Source organism: Choloepus didactylus, chromosome 8 (assembly GCF_015220235.1).
Source record: "Choloepus didactylus isolate mChoDid1 chromosome 8, mChoDid1.pri, whole genome shotgun sequence".
Lineage (NCBI taxonomy): Eukaryota > Metazoa > Chordata > Mammalia > Pilosa > Megalonychidae > Choloepus > Choloepus didactylus.
This window is the reverse complement of record NC_051314.1, coordinates 124494971-124518210: the sequence shown is the minus strand read 5'-3', so window position 1 is coordinate 124518210 and position 23240 is coordinate 124494971. Positions and strand designations below refer to the sequence as shown.

The 23240-nt window shown below is 44.0% G+C and overlaps 1 protein-coding gene across 1 annotated transcript; it reads right to left on the bottom strand.

Moving 5' to 3' along the window:
- Positions 1-461: 461 nt before the first annotated feature.
- Positions 462-18707, bottom strand: FOXJ2 (forkhead box J2). Its single transcript, XM_037845093.1, has 11 exons — positions 17576-18707; positions 11500-11846; positions 10234-10308; positions 9419-9487; positions 9092-9232; positions 8434-8632; positions 6364-6774; positions 5576-5677; positions 4799-5008; positions 4095-4193; positions 462-3223 (listed from the first exon to the last, which is right to left on the bottom strand). The coding sequence occupies exons 2-11, from the start codon at positions 11830-11832 to the stop codon at positions 3135-3137; spliced, it is 1728 nt and encodes a 575-aa protein (XP_037701021.1). The 5' UTR covers positions 11833-11846; positions 17576-18707; the 3' UTR covers positions 462-3134.
- Between the last annotated feature and the right edge of the window lie 4533 nt (positions 18708-23240).

Below are 23240 nucleotides of genomic sequence, written 5' to 3'. Positions count from 1 at the left end.
TTTCTGGACTTTTTGAGTGCTCCATTTATCTTGGAAATATATTCTGAAGAAAGTCCTACAATTGGAATTCCCTTATTTCTAAGAAAAACTGGTGAGTACCTGGAATTATTTTGTAGTCTCTTCTCTAGAAAGTTCCAGATCAGGACCCCAAAAGGTAATATCTTAAATCTTTAAAATATCCCAGAATACAAGTAAGGTGGCTCTGGTCTACATACCAAGCTGACTTTCCCAACAACATTCCACCGTATTTAATTGCATTTGAAAAGAGGAATGTTAAAGGGATACTGTACCTTTAATTCTTTCCCATCAGTCTTTCAAAAAAGCTCAGGATCAACGAATCAATCCCAGTGCTGGGGGGACAGCGGGCTGGAGGAGGGAACTAAAGGGCAACTGAAACCAAATGCTTCCCTGTTTCTCCTTTCTTACCCGACAAAGAGAAACTTAACACAGCACCAGTAAGATAAAACTGTAAACATTCTTTTTTTTTTTTATTAAGAAAGCATGCAAAAAACAACAACTTGTGAGACCATATACCCCCTTCCCAGCCTGCACCAATGCAAAGCATTATGGGTGGTATGAAGGACTCAACAAATCAGAAACATGGGGGTTGAGGAGAGGAAGGCAGAGAGGGGTAGATCTACACCAAATACTTGCTTCTTCTGACCCTCTCTTCCACTTTCTCCCTTATTTCCTCTCGTAGGCAGTGAGCTCCTGCAATTTTGCACACATCACCCAATACAACAACAATGACTATACTTCATGTCCAGCAAGGGCTGGACAAAAAAGAAAAAGTAATATTTTTTCCATTTCACGGAGGGGAGAGGAAACTGAGACCCAAAGAAAGTTGGGATTCTTCCTGTGCCATTTACATTTAGCAGGCTGAGCTTGGCAGAGAGAGGAGTTGGAATCCCAGGAGGTCTGCTGGGCAATCTACAAACCTGGCTCAAAACTGCAGTTACTCTGACTGGTTACCAGGGTTCTTAGTGAAATTAGTTTTCAGAAGACAAAGGTGAATTAAAACAAGGGGCATTTTCCTATATGACTCAGTCTACCCTTGCAAATGCTGTTTGGATCTGAGCAGGAAAGGGGTTTACAAAACAGGAGTGGTAATTTGTAGAGAGAAGAATCTTGGAGAGAACTGATGAGAAGTTTTGTGTAGGAGGCACCTTGAATGGAAGGAATAAGGAAGAGATGGGGAAAACAAGAACACTGGGCAAAGGCATTCTGCCATTCTCTAAAAGCAACTCTCCTTTCCCCAATGGGAAATATTATGTTATCCTTCAACCCCACCAACTGCCCTCCAACACAATGGGGGATTCAAGCCATTCCAACCCCATTTCTTTCTTACAAAGGCTTCAAAGAAATAAAGTGCTCTTTAGTTACCTGCTCTTTCTTGCCCCTTTACTTCAGCCTCACTGGACTTTTTCAATAAACTCTCACATATAACCCCCTTCCAAAGAAAGAGGTGGATGAAGGGTAAAAAAGGGGAGTAGAAAGCCAAATCTCTTGGAAATCATAGGTAAATGAAAGAATCTGAACAAAAAATCCCAAATAGACTTCAGAGAGAGAAGCCTTGTTCATTCCATCCATTTTGTCCTGTAGCATCCAAAAAGTGAAAATTTAGTGAAAACAGAAATATAATTATTCTTCTCTCTCATAACTAATATTCAACAATTAACATTAAATATACACTGAGTACTTTGCAGCAATAAGTTATGGCTACCTCTTTTATAGGAGCTAAATTATCCTACACCTTTTTCTGGGAATCAACTTTGACCTTCATTGGATTCTTGCCTCTAGAAATTATTCCCTTCTACCAATTCTCTTCACCACTCAAAAACCTAATTGCAAAACCTTCAGCCTCAATGATCTGGATTCCAAGACAAGCATTTGTCTATACAGTTAAATAACTGAAATATCCCCTCCCTGTGTCTAAGCCAGCTCCCTTTTCTTCTCCCCACCCTCCTACCACCAATACCACAGATTTGATTCTGTCATGATAGGTGGAAAGAGATTCTCATCATGTTCTAGAACCTGATGAATGAAAGTGAGTTATTTTTCTTTCTTGAGAATCCCAGAAAATGGGGGAAGAAAATAAGATGGATGGAAGATTTGGCCAAAAAACTAAAGAAGAACAAAATAAAATTTGCTGAATGGGAAAAGGAGAGGGATGATAATTTATAAATACAAATGAGAGCCACAGTTAATTTCAAGAGAAAACTAGTTTTAAAAAAGCTAAAATGGGTAAGTTGAAAACATCTCCAAGAAGCTGAACCTATATTGATTAAGTTGTCTTCATGCCCTACCATAGAAGCAGAGTTCTGGCTAAGATTAACCCTATGTCTCGGAGAAAATGGCTAAGAGTAAGTCATTGGAAGCTCATTTCACATGGCAGTATATACCCAGTTCAGACTGATTTATAAACGAGCACCTCTCTGTGACATTCTACTCAACCAACCCAGGCCTCTTATTTCATTAGGATTTTATTGTCACCCTCCTCCACCGCCAGCATCACTGTTACCCTTGATGGGGAATGGGAATTGGCAGAAGTAAGGATTGAAGTATGAAGGGACAGGAAAGAGCTCAGAGGACAGAATTAGCACCATTGAGTAAAACTTGCACTTTAAGGTTGCCAGGCAGTGTTTCAGACCCTTCTACTCGGTATGTGGCCTCTCCAGTCCTGGACTGAAATTGACAGGAATAGAAAATAATTAAGGGCCGAGATGAGCATTGCATTTCTCAAAGAGAAAGCTAAGTCAGGGTTTGAACCTTTCTCATTAGCTATCATGGCCTCACCTTCTTGCCTGATGATTTTAAATTAGCAAGGGGTGGACATGGTCCATGGTGTAAGGCAGGTCAGGAGAATGGGGACAGCACAAGACCAATAATAATAATATAATAAGAATAATAATAAAAGAATTAGGGAAATACAGGAAGGAAGAGAGGAGAGTGAGGAAGGAAAGAAGGGGTTATCTTCGGCAGCATCTTGCGGTGGCTTCTCTAACAGAGAAAGAAAAAAAAAGAAGATATATATCTATACACAGGCAAGGGTGGAAGGGATGGGCTGGGCTGCCCTTTCCCACTGCCAGACTTCACTGCCCGGCCCTGGGCTGATGTCCACGCTCGATGACACATTAAGTGATCAAGTCCCAGTCAAAGTCATCGGGGATCTCCTCGCTGGCACCAGGAGGTGGGACTGGTGGCCGAGGGACCATATGGTGTGCTGTTAGGAAGAAAGGAAGAGATTAAAAGGAAAGTGGATGGGTTGGTGCTCAGCCCCAAATAATACCATGTAAAGCAACTGTCCTTATCAGTCCAGAGTTATTTTTGTTGCAAGCCACCATTTCAGTGAAGTCTCAGATGTAAACTAGCGTCAGTGCTCACATGGCAATAAAACATTATGGAGCCAATAAAATTATATTTATGAAGACTATGTAATGATGAAAAACACACAGGATGTTCTCTTATATGAAACAGCAATATAGACATTTGCATTTATATTACATTGACAAGGAGTCAGATGTCACCCCCCCCAAAAAAATTTGAAAATACTGTGGTTCAGTAGGCTAATAATAGTGATTTTTCTAAAATGTATTTAAATGTGAAGGATCTGTTTGTTTTGTACTATTTATGTAAATTTGGGGTCTCCCTCTTCCCAGTATTAGAGACATTTGGATCCTAGACTCCTGATACTAGAAGTCAGGTGACAAGAAAGCAGACACTGGCCCAAAGCTTGTAGGTTTGTGTAAGAAATTCATTTTACTTGCCTGAGTACAACCTCCATCTAGATCCAAAGCTAGACATAAATGTACTTTATTATCTATTTTTTGCTTTATATTTTGCTTTTACTTTCTTTCATTTTCACAGATACAAGCTAATTTTCAAGTTAATCTGTCTTCTTTACTTCCTCCCTGACACACACCTCCCCAGCAGGTGGCCCACCCTCCAACCCCGGGAACTGTGAAGGGCTGCCCCCTACTGGCAGGTTCAGGCAGAAGGGCAGAGAATACAGGCACAGAGCCAGAGGAAAGTGAAACAAGGTGTCAGGGAAGAGGGTGCTCCGGCAGGGGGAGAAGCAGCTTCCTGACTCTTACCCGGGCGATTGTATCCTGCTGAGTCCTGGGTAGGGAGTGGGTACATCGGTGACGGGCCAGGGTAGAGGTGGGGGACCTGGGGGTGCCCATAAGAGTTCACTGCCAAAGCAAGACGAGATTTACTTGAGTGGGGGATTTTACACAATGAAGCAAGATCCCAACAGAGAGGGGAAAAACACACCTTTCCTCTCCTTGATCTCCTTCTCCCTTCCCTGCCCTGTTCTGTACTTCCTGCACACACAAAGGCTTTCTGCAGAAGCTATAGATTTTCACCGCTTGGGGTAAAAGGGGGCTGGATGCTAGAACTGTGAAATATCAAAGATATTAGAAGGATGACAACCATGGAAACATGAGTACCAAAACCTTCTCATTTCATTGGTTTGCAGATCATACAAACAGAGAATCATCACTCCATCTGATATGAGGTAAGAGTTACTGAGACACAGATTTGGGATGGGGGCTTTCCCTGACATATCTCCCAAATCAAATTCTAAATAGGAATCCAATGGCCTAGTTCTTTTGTATTTTTCAGTATAGGACCCTACTCATTCTTAGATATTCCATCAGTGTGGCTGACAAACTAGTCCAACTGCTCAGTTTGGATCAGTGCTCCTGACACGACTTTTCTCAATTCTCTTTTGCCCTTCCTTTAACCTTCCCTTTTCATCGCAGTCTCCTCCTCGACAACTTGCTTTGTGCAGTACCTTGATTCATGGCTGGCTCCTGTTTGCCACTGGTGAGAGCACAGGAGTCAGCCATTCGGGCAGGGGCTGGCGGCCGATGGGAGCCCCCCTGGGGGGGCACGTGACCAGTCTGAGTAAGGAAGTGGTTGAGGGAGTCACACAGATTGGCGATGTGATGCTGGTCGAGGCTCCAGTTCTTCTGCTCTGCCTGTCGTAGGCTCTCCATCAGTTCTACAAATGGAAGAAAGTCGATGCCAACCTTGCAGAGGCATCAGAATCCCTCCCAGACCTCCCTTGATTTCCCCATCTCAACCACATCACCAGTCAACACCACTGACAACAGGCATTAACAAGAATAGTTTACATTTCTCAGAATTCTACATTTTCAAATTCTTGTTCTGTTTCCTTCTTACTAAGTTTTTATATTATTTATGCCTTACTGATGAATAAAACAAAATTTCAAAGAGATGGAGAGAATTAGCCTGGGTCACACTGTCAGTAAATGGTGACAAAATAGAAAACCATGGTCTTAGCATAGAACCCAGGGTTTCTGAATTCCTGAGAACTCTGCCTCTCCCAAAGCTAACAATGATAGGGAAAAACTACTTGCCATATTTTAAGTTAAGGCAAAATTAAATTGAAAATAATATTAGTATTATCCATCTTGGATAATATGGAGGAGAAATAATGAACTCCTCAGTCCCCAAACGTTACTAAACCCCTCTGGTTCTAATTTCTACTGAGTTTTTCACTTACAGTGTAACTCTCTTTTTCTCCAGACATCCTCTGATCACTAACCTGAGAGCTGTGACTGCTCTATGCTGGACCAATTAAGCCGATTCACCATCTTGAAGCTTTCCTTTAAGGAGTCAATATTGGAGCACCAGTCAGGAGGAAACACTGTACAGAGGAGGGGAAAGTGAGTAATAGATAGAGTGAAGTATGAGAGAGCAGTCAACTGATAGCAGTCTGACTAATATGCAAAATCCTTGCATCTACGCACTCCCTTTATCCAGTGTATGGATGGATGAGTAGAAAAATGGGGACAAAAACTAAATGAAAAATAGGGTGGGATGGGAGGGATGATTTAGGTGTTCCTTTTTACTTTTATTTTTTATTCTTATTCTTATTCTTTCTGGTGTGAGGAAAATGTTCAAAAATAGACTGGGGTGATGAATGCACAACTATACGATGGTACTGTGAACAGTTGATTATACACCATGGATAACTGTATGGTATGTGAATATATCTCAATAAAACTGAATTAAATTTAAAAAAATCCTTGCATCTATACAAGTTATTGGTTGCATTACTAAGATAATTTTGCAGTCTAAAGCAATCTAAAACTATCTATGCTTTAGGGACTATCCAGCCCATAGGCAGGAGAATGTGTAAAACAATCCTAATTTGACCAAGAATCCTATAATCCAGGGCTCTAAGTAGCAACTTCCATTTGCTCAGAAGAGCTCTCAAGGGGGAGCGAGGCTAAAAGACCCATTATGAACCTCCTAACCAACCGCACCTCTGCACCAGAGTCAGAATAAGGGGTTCATTTCGTTCTGTCCCATCCCACCCTCCTCACTCACCAAAACCAGCACTGCTGATAGGAGCCTGGCCTGGTGCCTGCTGCTGTGGTGGTGGTGGTGGCTGCTGGGCAGGGTGGGAGTGGGGGTGGTGCTGATGAGGGTGGTAGCCTCCATGCTGCATGGGGGGTGGGTGCATGGCCATCACAGGGGGAGGCCCATAGCCTTCAGTACCAGCTTGCTTTCCCCCTGCTGGGGTACAACCATCTGGGCTTGCGGTGTGCAGTGGGGGAGCACCCCCTACAGCTGAGGGGCCCTGGGCTGAAGACGGCTGCGGTGGGGGCTGCGGCTGTGACTGCTGAGGAGGTGGCTGCGGCGGCTGCTGCTGCTGCTGCTGTGGAGGTGGCGGCGGCTGCTGCTGGTACATGTAGTAGTTGTTAGAGGGCGGCATGTCCCCCAGGAGAGTTGAGAAGCCTGCAGGGTGAGGAGGAAGCAGGCAAGTGACTTGGGCAACACATCTTTCACTAAACAGGATTTTCACTGGGTTGAGATAGGCAGTGTCAGAAATACCCCAGTTAAAAGGACAAGAGTGTTCTGTGACAGAAAGGATGCCTGTGGCCCTCCTAGCAGGTGTTAAGGACAGGAGAGTAGTCAGGTTGGGTGAAAGCCCTGATACTGTGGTGGCTGCTAAAATTTCAGTAAACAGATCAGTGCATCCCTTTTTATGTTACTTTTCAGTGATTTTAGCATAGACCTGGAATCACAATTTCAAAAGAAATCAGACAGCAGGTGAAGTTTAAAAAATAAATTATAAGTTAAACAAATCTCCTCTTCCTTATTATCTCTATACTGCCCTCCCCTTATCTCCTCCTTCTATTTCCTATCATCAGATGGAGCTTGGGTAAAGGGTGGAGCAGGGATTGATTCGTTTCTCAAGTCAATTGGGCAGGGAAGAACTAGAGACACAGGCTAGGGGCTTTCAGTCGTAATTAAAGTTAAGTGAACCCTTGGCTGTCCTCACTCAATCTAACCTTTTACATTGTTTCTGGAAGTCCCTCTTTGTTCCCAGCCTCTGATCAACTAACCTTCTGAGCTGGATTCATTCCTCAAGCAAGTCCTACAATCTTGGAACCCAACCCTAGGTATTGATCCCCTGGTACATAAGAGAAGAAATTCAGGACAATTAATGTAAGTTTTCCAAAAGGTGACTCCTAACCATGTTTTATTATTCCACTTGGCTCCTGCTGCCTACACAGCCACTGCAGAAAGCAAGAAGATCTGATGTCTCACCTAGGTCTTAACCTCACCTAACTCTAATTTCTTAAAAGAAAAAAAAAAATAGAGGAATTGCATAGGGATGAACCACATGATCTCTCAAAGAGCTTTCCAATAAGGATGTTAAATCATTCTGACAGAATAATTAGGGAAATTTAAATATGTCCAAGATATTAGCTGATATTAAAGAACTACTGTATTAAGAGTGATGATGGCTTGATGGATAGCTAAAAGAAAAGTCTTTATCATTTATGGATGCATACTGAAATAGTATTTAAGGGTGGAATGATGTGATGTCTGGGAATTGCTTTAAAATTTTGCAACTTTTTTTTTAAAAATTGGGTGGTGGTGGTGGTGATATATGAAAGAAGTTTAACAAAATATTGGTAAGTTGGGTGATAGGTACATGGGGGCATATTTTAATATTCCATCTACTTTTGAATCTATATGAAATTTTTTATGATAAAAATAACAAACATAAATATGCTAAACAAAATCATAATAAACTGTTCTCACACTGAAAGAGGGATTCTTGGGTAGAGGGAACTGGTGCTGTCCCCTGGTGGCCATCTTCTAAATGACTTGCTCTCAGCCATAAGATCACTGCTCCCAGTCTAAAAGGGGTTCCTCCAACTCGCTTTCTGAAGATAAAACCCAGCCCAGCCCTGAAATAGCTGCCCTCCAGAACTAAGACACAAGAGCTCGACTCCAAACAAGTTCAGTTCAAGACATGTTCCTCTGACCACGGATCAACGTCTGCTTGGGTCAAAAAAATAAGAAAGAAGGGATAGAAGAGAATGTCACCATTTGTCCAAAAACACAAGGACGTCCGGTCCTCCATCCCGACTCCAGACTCACCGTGCTGAGAGGAGGAAGAGGATTTCTCCAGCATGGATTTGTAGAGGTTGCGGAAGGACCAGCTTAGATCCTGAAAGTTGATCTCTGAGTACGAGAATTTGAAGTCATGGTTGGTATTATAGAGGGGAGGGGGACCCTCAGCACTTTCTCGGCCTGAAGCCCCTGCTGCCACCGCTCCACCATCCACAGATCCTGTGCCCTGCAAAAAGAAGTAAGAAAGACCTAATCCACATCCTAAATGAGGGACAAATGCAGCCCTTCCATGGTCCCCAAGCCCTTCTGACTGTCCGCTTCACCCTTTACTGCCATCTCTTCAACGATCCCAGCATCATTTTCTCCTCCTTTTCTCCTTGCTCTAACCTCTCTCTCTCATCCCTCTCTGCTTCTTTAGATATCCTTTCCCTATGTGACATCAGTGCCCTTCTTTCCCTTCTCATAACCCTTTCAGCTCCTCTTCTTTTTGTCTCACCACTACTTTTTTTTTTTTTCTGATCATTCTCAAAGTTCTGTTAAGCCTTTTCTCTCTCTTGGTTTCCCCTTCTCCCCCATCTTATCTACCTAATATATCACAGATATTCAATGCATCATTTTGAATGGGAAGATACATGATGCTATTCTCCCACCCATCTGCCCACCTGCTGCCCCCTCTGCGTCCCACCTGGCTGTAGCTGGCGATGGGTGTGGGACTCTGGAGTGGCATCTGGGGGTTCCCCTCAGGAGACAGCGAGGCTTCTCCACTCCCTGGAATGCCTCCCCGTGGGCTCTTGCTCACCTCCTGTTCCGGTGAGTCTTGGGATAACTGAGGGTTGTGAAGGGAGAGAAATCTATATGCAGAGGCTATATATCCTCCTGATGCCCAGGGTTTCACCTCTGCTGGCATTTCCCTTCTTTACCCAAAATATAGGAAAGGGCTGAAAAGGCTGGCAAGGAGGTAGAAGGTGCAGCTGGCTCAGAAATAGCACCTCCTCATGAGGTGGACACTCACGTCATCATCCGGAGGGTGTCTTCTCTTTCGGGAGATGTCAGGGCAGGTGTCGATTGTCCAGTAGGAGCCCTGGAAGAAGAATCCATCCCCATAGAGAACAAAATTATTATATATAATAGTCCCTGCCTTTGGAAAAGTAGATATTTGGGAAGACTTTCACACAAAATAACAGTCATTGGAGATTTGCGCAGACTCTTGAGAAGAACAATTTGTCCTAAAAGCTCAGAGTATGGCAGAGAGGCACCCTGTGGTACAAATACAGGCCTTGATTGTTACTGAGGGGCAAAGAAAAAAATGGTATCTAATTCAAAAGGCTGGAAATGTCCAGATACAATCCTTCCCTTCCCTGTGTGACCTGAGGTGTGACCCCCTTAAACCTTGATATCTACATCTGCCAGATGGAGAGAATGATTCTTCCCTTTTCCCTTTCGAAGGTTTCAGGTTCTGAGGTAAAACTCATGGGATTTGGGTAGAGAAAAGTTCCTACAAAAGTTACATCCATCTCTTTACGTCTCAAGTAACACACACACATGCACGCGTGCACACACACACACACACAAAAGCCTCAAAGTCAACGTTATCATAAATATTTCTATTGAATAATATATTTCACAGTCCTCCTTAGTCACCCATTCTAGTGGGAGCCCACAAGCTTGGCAACCAAGCTCTTCCTTTGAGGAAAAATAGAGCTGCTTCTCTAATTAACATGATTTCCTCTTCCGGGTAATTAAAACAGCCGCATGCACGACTCTGGACTCTCAAGTAATTCTCTCTCCTTCCTGCTCCTCCCTTTGGCACCTACAGCAGTATCTCACCTTCCCAGGGTCATCCCGAGGTCTGGGCACCTTCCGGAAACACTTGTTGAGAGAAAGGTTATGCCGAATTGAGTTCTGGAGAAGCAGAGAAGGAAGTTAGAGCTAAGCATTGTGCAAAGCAGAAATTTTTCCAACAGGACACAGAGGGGCAAAAGAATATAACATACAATAAGGTTCAAGGGTCAGGGCAAACTTAGCACGTCTTAACTATATTGATAGAGGAAATTACCTATGCTAGGGCAAGACAATGAAATAAGAAAAATGCAGATATTAAATTGATGGGAGGTAATGGCTATAGATTTGATAACCCCGTACTATTGGAAAGCTGATTATACAGTTTTTCAGCCTTTCCAATCAACTGACAACAGGTATACATAAATGCCTCAAAATCACATCTGCCCTGTTCCTTGATCCACTCTATTACAAACGAACAATGTTCTAAAACTTTATAAATTATGAGATCTCCTTTGTTTTCTCAATAGCCTATAGAATGGTCACATCTCAGGGAAAGAAATACTGTTGTGCTCATGTTTTGGGCAGAGGTGGTTGTGGTGGCCGGGAGGGATATATTTACAAAGGAAAAGCTGAATGTTCTCAACAGTGGCAGGCTCATCACAGGGTCTGTATGTCAACGGGTGATTGAGAGAACTACATTAAATCCCCATTCCTAGGCAACAATTGGCAAATGAGTTGCTATTTCAAAAGACTGAGAACATCAGTCTTCTTTGTTTGCTGGAAGAGGGGCTCCCTTCTTCCTTCACCTCCAGCCAAACAATTTATCCTCTTATTTCTTGTTTGGTGGATCTATTGGTGAAAGACCTAATTACATTATTCTTCTTGGTATACAATTTTTCCAAAGATAATAACTATGTGCAATGGAGGTTATGGAGATCTGATGAGATTCCTATTTCTACGTAGGAAGGAGCAATGTCATACCTTGCCCAGTAACTTGAACATAGTAGAGTGGCAATAAATATTTGCAAAATGAATGCATCCTTTTTTGAAGAATCAGAAGACAAGAGGATATGATAAGCAACAGTATTGTGCCATACCCATGACTATATTTAGTGGCTTGGCATCACTCAAGTTTCCCTGACATAGCTTATGAAAGTTATTCAATTCTGAAAAAACGGTAGGGGATGGGAGGTATGAGATTTTAAGTTCACACATCAAGACAGATCAGAGTGAACCCAGGTTGGTTACAGGAAGAAACAAAAATAGAGAAAGCTTGTCAAAGGCTAAACATCATTATGGAGGCAGTCCCACCTTCCAGCCAATGCCAGCATTCTTGTAATAGGGGAAGTTGTCACAGATCCAGCGGTAAATCTCACTGAGGGTCATCTTCTTGGCTGGAGAGGAGTTGATGGCATAGGTGATGAGGGTGGCATAGCTGTACCGTGGCTTGCCGTCCTGGTGGACTGCTGCTTCATCTTTGCTCAGGGTGGCATTTGGATCTGTGGGTGAGCCTGGCGAGCACTTGCGGCCACCCCCTGGAGGCCCAGCCTGAGAGGCGCTCCCTAGCTTCTCAATGGTAGCCCGGAGGGTCAGCTGGGGGAGCCAGTCTATGGAGGTGAGGCTACTCTCCAGGTCAGAAGCCATGGTTCTTTTGGGTTCTGCAGAGAAGAGGACAAAGAGGAGAGGGAAACAGAATTCTGAGAGGGATGTTATCTCTGGTTCCTGGGGCAAGTAATACTCAAGTCCTTGTCCTTTAAGTGAAGTAAACTTTCTTCCCACTGTAATTCCAGTAGGAAACTCTTCTCATGAGACAGCCTTCAACCAGCTGTCCCTGGAACTCCCAATCTGATACACCACCAATCATCTACCAGATAATGGACTGGAACCTACCCTACATCTCAACGTAGAACACGGCTAAAGGGCCTCTCCCCTCATGCAGGACTAAAGGAGAGCTCCAACCGCCCACCAAATTGCCCTATTTCCTCCATTCTCCTTACTAACTAATTTACTACAACATAATACTTTTAAACTGTGTAGAAATAATATACAAACACTTAGAGACCAGGTAAAATTAGCCAAGGTCTGTTCTCCAATTATGTGATGCTTGATATCATATTTATACACAACATCCACAGATAGACAGCATGTGTATATGTAAAAGAAACAGTCTGAGCAAACACAAATGTCCACAAATGCAGCACACATCAACACTTTTAAAGATATTTAATATTAGATGTATTATATTAAGAGCACTTGCTCTTTTTATCCTACACATATGTGCATGTATGGTATATGAGATTTAGCCCAAACATAAATTTAACATGACAACCAGCAAAGGACAGATACAAGACACACACATAAACAGTGGACCACACACAGAGATCACAATTGGATGTACAGCATACATTACCAACAGAGCACTAACTCACACACAGGTAACAGATCCTGAGCTCACAGCTACTCTTGTACCTTTAAAGCCACCCCTAGCATGCTTCAGCCCACAGACACCAACACCAGGAAGCATCATCAGCAAGGACCTCCCACCTTTCAGCCTGCTGGGCTTCACTGAGCCAGGGAGACAACCAGCTGTGTTAGCTCAGTAACAATCAGATAGCCTGGTTAAAAATAGCCACTCTGAGACTAGGAGCTGGCTCCCCTTCTCCCGCCCTCCTTCCTTCCTAGCCAGGCACACAGGCTCGCTGCACCTCCATGCAAACTCCTGGCACTGCCAGACCGCCCACGCCTGATGTTTGCACGCCCTGCTGCCACCCACACAGCCTGGGTGCTCTTGCTAACAGAGAGGTGCAGCTCAAGTGAAATCTTGGTGGGGAAAGATGAAGAGCTATGGGTGAGATCAGTATTGCAGGGTCTAGAAAGACTAGCAGGAACCACTTGATAGCCATTTGGCACTCCCCTAGAGCTGATGCCAGCAAGCCCCTAAGCACTTGCTGCCTAACAGGTTTGTACCTGCACCAACCCCCAGATTCCAACTAGCATTTCTTCTTCAACACCCCTGCTGACAGTCCCATAGGGCTAGGGCCTGAATGCCTTGGAGTTCAGAATCCTGGGCAGAAACCTACTTATGTAGAGTATCTCTAAATCCACATCCAGGTATATGCACAAGCCTATACATACATATACATACAGAGCCACACATTTTGCAGTTAAAGGCTCAATCCCAAATACGACTGCCTTCCCCTCTCTCCCCCTTTCCCCCTCAATCCCAAATATGACTGATCCCAACACATCTCATCTCACAGCTGACTCTAGCTAATGGTCCTTCTCTCCTTGACACTTTCTCCTAAGGGTCAGCATTCTCACTAACTCTCCTCTCCCCTAAGGTCCTTGCCCAAGCAATCTTTGCATGTACACACAGGTCTCCTGTCAGCAACACACCCACTCCACAATGTTCAAGGAAACACCTAAGTGCCCCAGGGGCCTGAGCAGCAAGAGACACAGTTGCAACCCAAGAATTGCTTGACAGGAGAAAGAAAGAAAGAAAAAGGCCTGTTTATAAATAGAACCACGAAGGAGTTTTCCCTTTATCCTTAGCGCCTCTCCCCACCACCCTCTTTTTCAGCCCACCACCATTTAATCATTACAGAAAACCTTGGACAAGCTACCACTCTAAGTCAAAACACCACAACCTCTGCACTTGTAGAGGCCTCGCTGTCCTGTAGCCGGGGTATCCCAGCTGAACACTAAAATGCCAATGAGCAGGTTCTCCCAGGGTCCTTCCCAGAAGGAAAGGCCTGTAAAGAAGTTTTATCCTATTCCCTATTATCTCCTGCTAAAGATCCCTAGGAAAGCTCAACTTAAGAGCACAGAGGCCTTCTGTGGATATTTCATTTGAAACCCTCCCAACCCTGGACAAGGGCGTCAGAGTGGTTTTAAAGACTTTAGAGAGCTTACAGAACCCCCTGAGCACATGCCAATCACCATGAGTTCCTGAAAGGAAAGCTTCTCAGCCTTTTGTTGGTGTTCTATGCCCTTCCCCACCCTTTTCCCAGCACCAGGTTAGGATACCAGGGTTAAATTTACTCCTTCTCCAGCACCCTCCCAGGCAACCCTCCAGATCCTGCCCCAGCACTCAAAATATATTCCAATCTTACCAGCTACAAGAAGCTCGCAGCAGGCTGGTCCTTCTGATCTCACAGCCCCATTCTCCTTAAACCCATCCTACTTCCTGACTCCCTTCACTTCCCCATTCTTGAAGGGCAGAACCTCGGACACTGAGGTTCCTTGGTTGTGTTCCCAACCCTGACAATGACTCACCAAGGATCCCTAAATACCCCTTGCTCCCCAAAGTCTTGATGCTGCAGTTTCCCCCCTTCAATAAAAGGGATGAAGTCGTAAACCCTGCCAAAGCCTCATCTCCAGAGGGAAGTGAATGAAGCTTAATGAGCTCGTGGCTGCCACACATTCCATGCTCCCCAAAATAATGGCACAAGGCTAATAATGTTCAGGGCTATTATTAGAAGGACAAACGAGATACTTCCATTTCTCAGTCCAACCGACCTAGTTACTCAGACCTCTCTCAAGGTGGGCCTTGTGCCACTGGGCTTGGGCAGACCCTGAGACAAGCCACATTCTTCTCTACTATATGCTGCAAGACTGAAAGGAAATAACCATAAGAAACTGGGAAAGGCAGCCAAAGGGCAGACTCCATCACATCGACAGGACATCTACTGAAGACGACAGCACTGGGAGAAAGAGAGAAATGGATGGAAAGACATTCTATTGGAATGGAAGACTGATCCTTGATGATACATGTAAGATACAAAATAACAGGCATAGTTTTCTTCTCATTTTATCTGAAAGCCAGTAATTGTTCTAGTGTAAAGTGTCAAGGTTAGGTATTAAGGAGTGATAGCTTCCTGCCCGGTTACAAAATGCCAAAACTAACAGGGCAGAGGCTAAGTGTACCACGGAGAAGTCAAGCTGCCAGGGTTACAATCCTGACTCCATTACCTCCTGGCTGTGTAACTTGCAAGTCACTTAACCTCTCCATGTCTTAGTTTCTCCATCTGTAAAACGGAGTTGGTAACTGTATCTACATCATAGGGTTGCTGTGAGGATTGCCTTAATTTAATATTTGTAAAGCATGTGGGAAATATTATATAACTGTAGCTATTAGTTTTGAATGGGGAAAAAAGATCAAAATATTAGAAATTAAAAATTAGAAAACTGATGGACTAGAAGCAGCAAGCTTGCAGTGGTTTGCATTGAAAGCCTGCACTGAGTCTGCATGATCGTTTTCAGGACCTCAGAACCTCAAAGTTTTCCTTTGGAGATAATATCATCTGAGTACTGACCAATGCCAGGAATGGGAAAACTCCAAGGATGAAGGAATGCAGGAATATCATCATCTCTAATCTCTCCAGGGGAGCTATGTCTAGTCATAAACATGGTTTGGAAAATAGCACTTTCTAAATCACAGTTAAGCCAACCCAACAGCCACCTGCTTCTAACTGGTTCCACAGAGGCAAGGGGAGTTGGGAAAACACAATCCAAGCAGTGCCAGTTAAACTGTGTGGTGGTGGTATACCTGGAGGTATGGTGACATGGGTCACCCTGAGCCATTCAAGAAGCTGCATTCCAGCAGCTGGTAAAGTACTTTGTAAGAAACCACCTTCTGTTACATCAGGGCTCTCTCTTTTAAAAAAGGGTGGGGAGGGGCTTCTGGAGGGAAGCACCAAAGATCCCCATCGTTTTGAGATCCAAGGTATCAGACATGAAGCTCTCTTATTAGTGCTAGAAAAAGTGCTCCTAGCCTGAGGCTGCTGGGGATGACTGTCATGCAGCCAAACATGAAGGCTCTCACTGGCAAGAGGAGGCCAAGCCCTTCCTCTCAGCCGACATCCTTACCAGCACCCTCTCCAGGTCCTTGCTCAGGGGCACCTGCTTCTAGAGGCCACCAGAAGCACAAAATTCTAGGTCAGTGGAGGCTTAGTCTGAAAAGCACTCATGTACCTGTCTCCACACATACCCACTCCAAACACAGAGATGCAGCCACACTCATTTGAATTAAGAAACATATGCATGACGTTCTCTATCACAGCCATACAAACCTGTGGATTATAACCCTACCTCATATACCACTACTACTACTAACAGACAGCTTCCAGGACCAAGCGGATGTACTTACAGGCTTAGGCAGCCCACCCAGGGCCCAGATCAAAAGAGTAGGAGGAAACACAAAAGCCCAAGTAAGGTGAAGCCTCCCATTTGGCTTTGCTGCGGGGTACAACGCCCTTTGCAGAAGAAAAGGTATTTTCTAATGGCAAGACAGGAAGACAGGTACCCAGCTAGTGACCCAAGGTCAAAAGGTAAGGCTCTGCTAAAAGCACACCTGAGCTCAGAAAGAGGGATTTCCTGGCATCTCTTTCCTGCTGTTTAGGAAGGTTCTGGACTGTGATGATTCCTGTTACTATCTTACAAGGAAAGCTTAAACACAAAGTTCCAGGGACCCAGAACTGAACAAAAAATAGGAAGGGAGAGGATGAGACTACTAGGTAGTTTTCTGGAAGAAAGCTCTAATATAAAAGGCTCTTTAGAGGTCAACTTATTTAGACGGCAGTATGCTAGGAAGCTGGTGCAGCAACATTCCTTCCTTCCCATGCAGGATCTGATTTTCCTGAGGAACTGTCAGTGAGGACAGGAGCCGTGTGGGGCACCTGGGCAGTGGTAAAGGCATGACATTAGTGAAGAATTTCAACCAAGGAGATGGCATTCCCTGTTCCCTTTCAGTAGTCTCACCTTGGGACATTTTCCCTTTGGATTTTATGGGTAGGGGCATACACGCAGCCAGGAACGGGAATGTCATGAGGAGAGGCTTCGTGGTGTATGAAACGGGGTGAATGGGGAGCAGTAATCAAAGAGGGTGGGTTGAAAAGAAGAGCTCTGGTGGCCAGTAAGCTGACCTAGGGTTACACATAAGAAAAAGTAATCCCAGAGGAGGCCTAGATAAGGCCAGGGCATGAGATAACATCATGAGGGCCCACCTTCTGGGTCAGTGTGTCCAAGGATGAACTGTGGTGTGGCAGTCTGGCTGGGATGTGTCAATCATTATCCACAATATCCACCGAGGTCTGGAAATGCAACCGTTTTTGGATTCCCTTTGCCCTCAGCATGGAAACATCCACTTCCCTAGGGACCTCAGATGAATTCTATCCCCGTAGTCCTCAAACACTAAGAAACCCATTTCTCACAGCCTTTGCAGCAAGATGTGGGTTCTAATCCAAAAGCTTCCTCAGAACACTTTTCCCAGAGGATTCTCTGAGTTATCACTCTACTTTCCCCAGCAAGGAAACCCAAGAACCTCCTCAGCCTCCTACACCCACTAGCACCTAGAGATGTCAGAGAGAAGATGAAAGAAAGCACTAACCTGTCTCCAAGGCTCCCCCAGCAAAGGGAGGGAACCACCTGGTACTGGAGTTTGGGGTTGGAGGGATTCCCCTCTTCAGAGGCACAAGGCTGGTCTCATTCTCAGTGGCTCTTCCTGTACTCGGCTGAGCCTTCCAACCTGGGGAGGGGAACTGGGTCCCCTGAGGATGCAGAGCAGGATGCGGAGGTGGGGGAGGAGGAGAAGGAGGTCCTACCTGGGGAAGGTGGCACACCCCCCACACCCTGCCAGCTACCCTGGGGAGGAGGGGAGGAGCCTCTCCCAACCAGGAGTTGTCTCCTCCCCCTTGGGGGACTCCCCCTCCCCCCCCAAACTGGATCTCTCAGGGGTAGAGGGCTCTTTCTGTCTGCTGGAGATCTGAGCGGAGGGGCTCTGTCCTGTTCCACTGTCTGGGTACCAGGAAGTTCAGGAGGGAGGTCTTCCCCTCTCCTGAGTGGCTGAAAGCCGATTCCTCTTTCTTCCTTGGAGTGTCCCCTGCTTCTGAAAGTAAGGACACCTTTCTCCTGTGAGTACTGGGTAGGATGGAGGATGCCTACTCCATAGGCATGACCCCCTCTCTCTTTGCCTCAAAAGTTCTGAACTGCTGAGAGTGTGTGTTAGGAGGGGTGGCACGCTAGGGTGGTCTCACACTGCTTCCTTTAGGAAGGATCGCCCCTTTCTACTTCTGAGGGTCTCCTCCCGGGCCGGTCAGGGGGGTTTCCTCGCCTCCAGGAAGGAAAGACGGGTTCCCTATAGGGGTCTCTTCTTTCCCGAGCCCGTCTTAGGTAAGGGTCTTCTCTCCCTGTTCCAGTCCCCGCTCCCGCCTCCACTCCTGGGGTGCCCCGGAGGGTGGGGCTTTCCTACTCCCCTCTCCCTCAGCTGGCCTGGGCAGCAGGGTCCGGGAGGCCGCAGCTCCCGACTCCCGGCACTGGCTACTGTGACGGCAGCGCCTCCGCTAGTCCCGTCCCGTCCGGGCCGCTCCCTTCGGCGCGTGGGGCTCCCCGCGCTGCCACGTCTCGGGTTCCCGCCAGTCCCGGCTCCCGGGAGCCAAAAGGCGGACGGGCCGTGTCAGGGTTCGGCTCGGGCTCGGGCTCGGCTCGGCTCCGCTGCAGGCCCCGGCTCCTCCCCGGCCTCCGCGCCGCACTCCGCGCCCCTCCCCCTTCCCCCGCCCGCGGAGCCGCCGCCGCCGCTGCCGCCTCCGCCTCCCCGCGCGCGTTAAGAAGGAGCCGGGCGGCCGAGACACGGGCCTCGCCGCCGGGGTGCGCGCGCCGCCGATTGCCGCGCGCAGGCCGCCAGCTCCGAGGAGGACCCGCCGCCGCGCAGCCCGTAGTCCCGGGGCCGCGCGCCTCCCCTTGCTTCCCTCCCGCCACCGTCCGGCCGCTCTGCTCCGCGTGGCTCGCCGAGACATCCCGCCGCTCTCCATCGGGAGAGTCCCTCCTGCACACCATACAACTGTCACTCGGATTTTTTTGTTCTTCCTGCTGTATTCTATATGCAGATGAAAATTCCCAGAAGTTTTCTCAGGAATGTCTTTGACGGATTTCTGCCTCCCATCCGCTCCCCGCCTCACCCCAAACCCGCCTCCCAGGCAGCTCATACAGTGTTGTGGGGGCTGGGGCGAAGTTAATATATTACCCTGATCACCTCCTGGAGTTCATTAAGATCTTGCTGGATGAGTGAATGTATAAAGGGATAGATGAGCGTATAACGGAGAAAACTTTAGCAGGTCCCTTGTTTTCTGGAATCTTGGTCAAAGAAGAGGGGACCTTGAGTGCCGCCTGCTCAGTAAGGCTGTTGCAAGGATCAAATGAGATGATTTATGTGAAAATCCTTTTAAAACTGTACAACATACAAAATGCTTTTTAAACTGCACAATGTATAATAGATTGTTCACTTCTCTTTATCACAGAGTGTGAAATGTTCTCACGGCACATGCCTCGGCTCCAGACATTCCCTTACAGAATAATCCCCACTCAGACAGAAAAGGCCACCACATTTCCTCCTGAGATGATACTATTTCTCTGCAAATTCTTATATATTCCACTCTCTGGCCTATTAAACTTTTTTCCAACCACTCTATTTTCTATCACGTAAAATAATATGAGGGCAGCAATGTTGTCCATGAACTATTTGAATTGCTCAAAGACTGCATGCTCAAAATTACAGCTTGATGACATTTTACCTTTAGACAGTAAAATCTGTTGTCTTCTGGCTAAATATAGAATGCTATATTTTATTTAAATTATATGTATATATTATATTTACAATGTGCCAGGCATTGGGCTAAGCACTTTGTATTATTATCACTTTCAATTCCTATAAGGGACTATTTTATACCTATTGCTCAGATGAGAAAACCATGACTTACTCATTTATTGACTATATCAAGTTATTGACTATGTCCAAATTTTCCTAATTGAAAAATGACTCCAAAGCCCCAGTTCTTAACCTCTATACCATTGCCCAAAACTGTCAGAAGCAAAAGTCATCCTCAAACCTTAAAGCAGATAAAACCCAACTGAGTCTTTTCTTCCTGCCAATCTTTGCAATATCCAAGTTTAAAGCTGTACTTTTTCCCCTCTGTGAGGCATTAATTCATTTTCCCATGTGCTACTACAGAAAAATAATTTGGCAGTGAATGTTTCTTGCTGTGTGTTGGTTGTTTTGTTATGTTTCTTTTTTCAACCCTTTGGGCATTTTCTGTGTAAACTGACTTTGTGGGCAGGGGTAGAGAGAATGACTTATTAAACATGGGAAAGCTAGAGAAGGATTGGAATTCCTTTCCTGGACATTTGGAAAAATAAAAAGCTTAGAAACTTATTTGATATATACAAGATATTTGCTGCACCATTATTTATAATTGTGGACAATCTGAAACAATCTATATATCCAAAATAGAGTAACAAATTATGGGGGGGGGGGATGTGTGTATACATATAATATACTATGATTTAATTTTTAGAAGAATAATTAGTAAGGTAGAATTAGTGCAGACTCGCTTTTCTTTTTATATCTTTTTTACCATTTAGATATTTTGCAATGGATATGAATTATTTTAGATCTAACTTTTTTCATATATCTAAATATATTTCAGTGAGAAAATCATGTTAAACTGTATAATGAGCATATCGTTGCTTTTTAAAATATAAATGTATGTTTGCGTACATAGTGTGAAAAAAAGGTGAGATTAAAGATTTTTATTTACCTCATTTTATACTTTATATATACTTTATATATGTTTATATGGTTTTTGCTTATGTAATTTTTAAAATAGAAAATTTATAAGGATGATTTGGTTTGTTTTGTTTCTGCACTAAGAAAGGGGCATGCACTTGCATGCTTTCTCCCCTTCCTCTTTTAAGGAAGGTGATATGGAGCAGCGTAAAAATATAGTCACTGAAACATGCAAGAAATCAAAATATAATGATCCACCCTTTCTATAATGGAACATATAATTCTTCCTTAATAAAGCTCTTCAAAATATTGGTGACTAATATGCTACAATACACATTTTTGTAATGTTTATTAAAGAACTGTGTTTCATCTGACACATAGTATAGTGGATAAGAGTACATCCTACATGGATTCAAATACCAGCTTTGACCTTGGATAAGTCACTGAACTGCTCTGTGACTCAGTTTCATCATCAGTAAAAGGGGATAATAATAGTATAATCATACTATTATTGAGGGATTGTGTGACTTTATACCTCTAAAGCACTTCCATAAGTGCCTGAGGGAGAGGCAACCTAGTCTTTAAAAGAGGTTTGGAAGACACAGCAACTAAATGCAATATATATGATCCAAGAGACATCCATCAAATACAATATGCAGACTGTTTAGGAGATCCTGATTTGAACAAAACAACTAAAAAAATATTAAGACAATTGGTGAAATTTAGAAGGCCGAGTCCTTGGTCTTGGCACTAGCCCTTATGAAGCTTGTTAGTGCAAAGGAGAGGCTAACCCTACTTATAATCTTGCCTAAGAGTCACCGCCAGAGAAGCTCTTTTGTTGATCACATGTGGCCTCTCTCTCTAAGCCAGCTCTGCAGGTAAGCTCACTGCCCTTCCCCCCACGTGGGACATGACTTTCAAGAGGTGTAAATCTCCCTGGCAACATGGGACATGACTCCCATGGATGAGCCTGGACCCAGCATCATGGAATTGAGAAAGCCTTCTTGACCATAAAGGAGAAGAGAAATGAAACAAAATAAAAGTTTCAGCATTGAGAGATTTCAAATGGAGTCAATACGTCATTCTGGAGGTTATTCTTATGCATTATATAGATACCCCTTTTTAGTTATTAGTGTATTGGAATAGTTAGAAGGAAATACCTGAAACTGTTGAACTGCAACCCAGTAGTCTTGATTCTTAAAGATGACTCTGTTAACTATATAGCTTACATGGTGTGGCTGTGTCATTGTGAAAACCTTGTGTCTCACACTCCCTTTATCCAGTGTATGGACAAATGGGGACAAAAATTAAATGAATAATGGGGGGAGGGGATGTTTTGGGTTTTCTTTTTTACTTTTATTTTTATTCTTATGTTTATATTTGGAGTAATGAAAATGTTCAAAAATTGTGATGAATGCACAATTACATCATGGTACTGTGAACAACTGATTGTACACTTTGGATAACTGTATTGTAAGTGAATATCTCAATAAAATTGAATTTTTAAATAATTTTTGAATTTTAAAAAAAGACAATTTTAAAAAAACCCAATATTGATGGGTAATATTAAGGAATTATTGTTCTATTTTTGATGTATTAATGGTATTGGGTTATAATTTTTTAAGGATCTTTATCTTCTAGGGATGCATACTGAAGTATTTAGGGATGAAATGCCTGAAATTTGCCTCAAAATAATCGAGATGGGGGAGGGAGTGAAGAGACGAAAAAAGATTGCCCAGGTGTTTAATTATCACAAAACGGTTTTTTAAAAAAATACTATTCACTCTACTTTTTTATGTTTGAAATTTTACAAAATAAAGTTTTAAAAAATACTGTTTTAAAAAAAGGACTTATATAATCAAGCTAAAAGGACTATATAAATGTTTACAGTTATTATATGCTTTGTATGCATAATATTATCTTTTGTTTACACCTTTCAGATTACAAGTTGGGAAGAACCAGCTAGAATAGTGTTTGGGCTACTCTAGTTCTTTTGGTACTCACACTAAACCTATACAAGAGATATTATCCCCATTTTACAAAGGAGAAACTGAACCAGAGCCAAGATTGGAAGGCCGCACAAAGTACCACCTCCACTTTTCCATCTTCCTGGGGACCGGTGGTGAAGAGTAGGAGGCAATCCGCAGCACAGGGTCCATGCTTCTTTCAATGGCTATAGCCAGGTTCAGTTGTAAGAGATAAAACCAACACACACACAATTCGTTTAGGAATATTTATCAAACAAAAACTGACAAATCTGCACATCTGAAAAACTCCAGCAGCAACGTTAAAAGATCATAGAAAACAGAAGAATAGAAGACAGCAGAAGAGATTAAAGCATAAAGGAAAAGTTCTCTGCAATACTTCGCTTTCCTTTATATAACTGTCTATTATTTTAAGTTTTGTAAACAATTTTTATTTCCTCTACTTAATCTGCTTATTCCTTAAAAATAAGACTGGAAGTAAACTAAGTCTAGGGGACTAGATTTGAGAA

Coding starts and splice junctions, on each gene's coding strand:
- FOXJ2 (XM_037845093.1), bottom strand. CDS start 11,832: ATGGCTTCTGACCTGGAGAGTAGCCTCACCTCCATAGACTGGCTCCCC. Junction 9,233..9,418: donor GACACCCTCCGGATGATGAC/GTGAGTGTCCAC, acceptor CACAACCCTCAG/TTATCCCAAGACTCACCGGA. Junction 5,678..6,363: donor TATCAGCAGTGCTGGTTTTG/GTGAGTGAGGAG, acceptor TCCTCTGTACAG/TGTTTCCTCCTGACTGGTGC.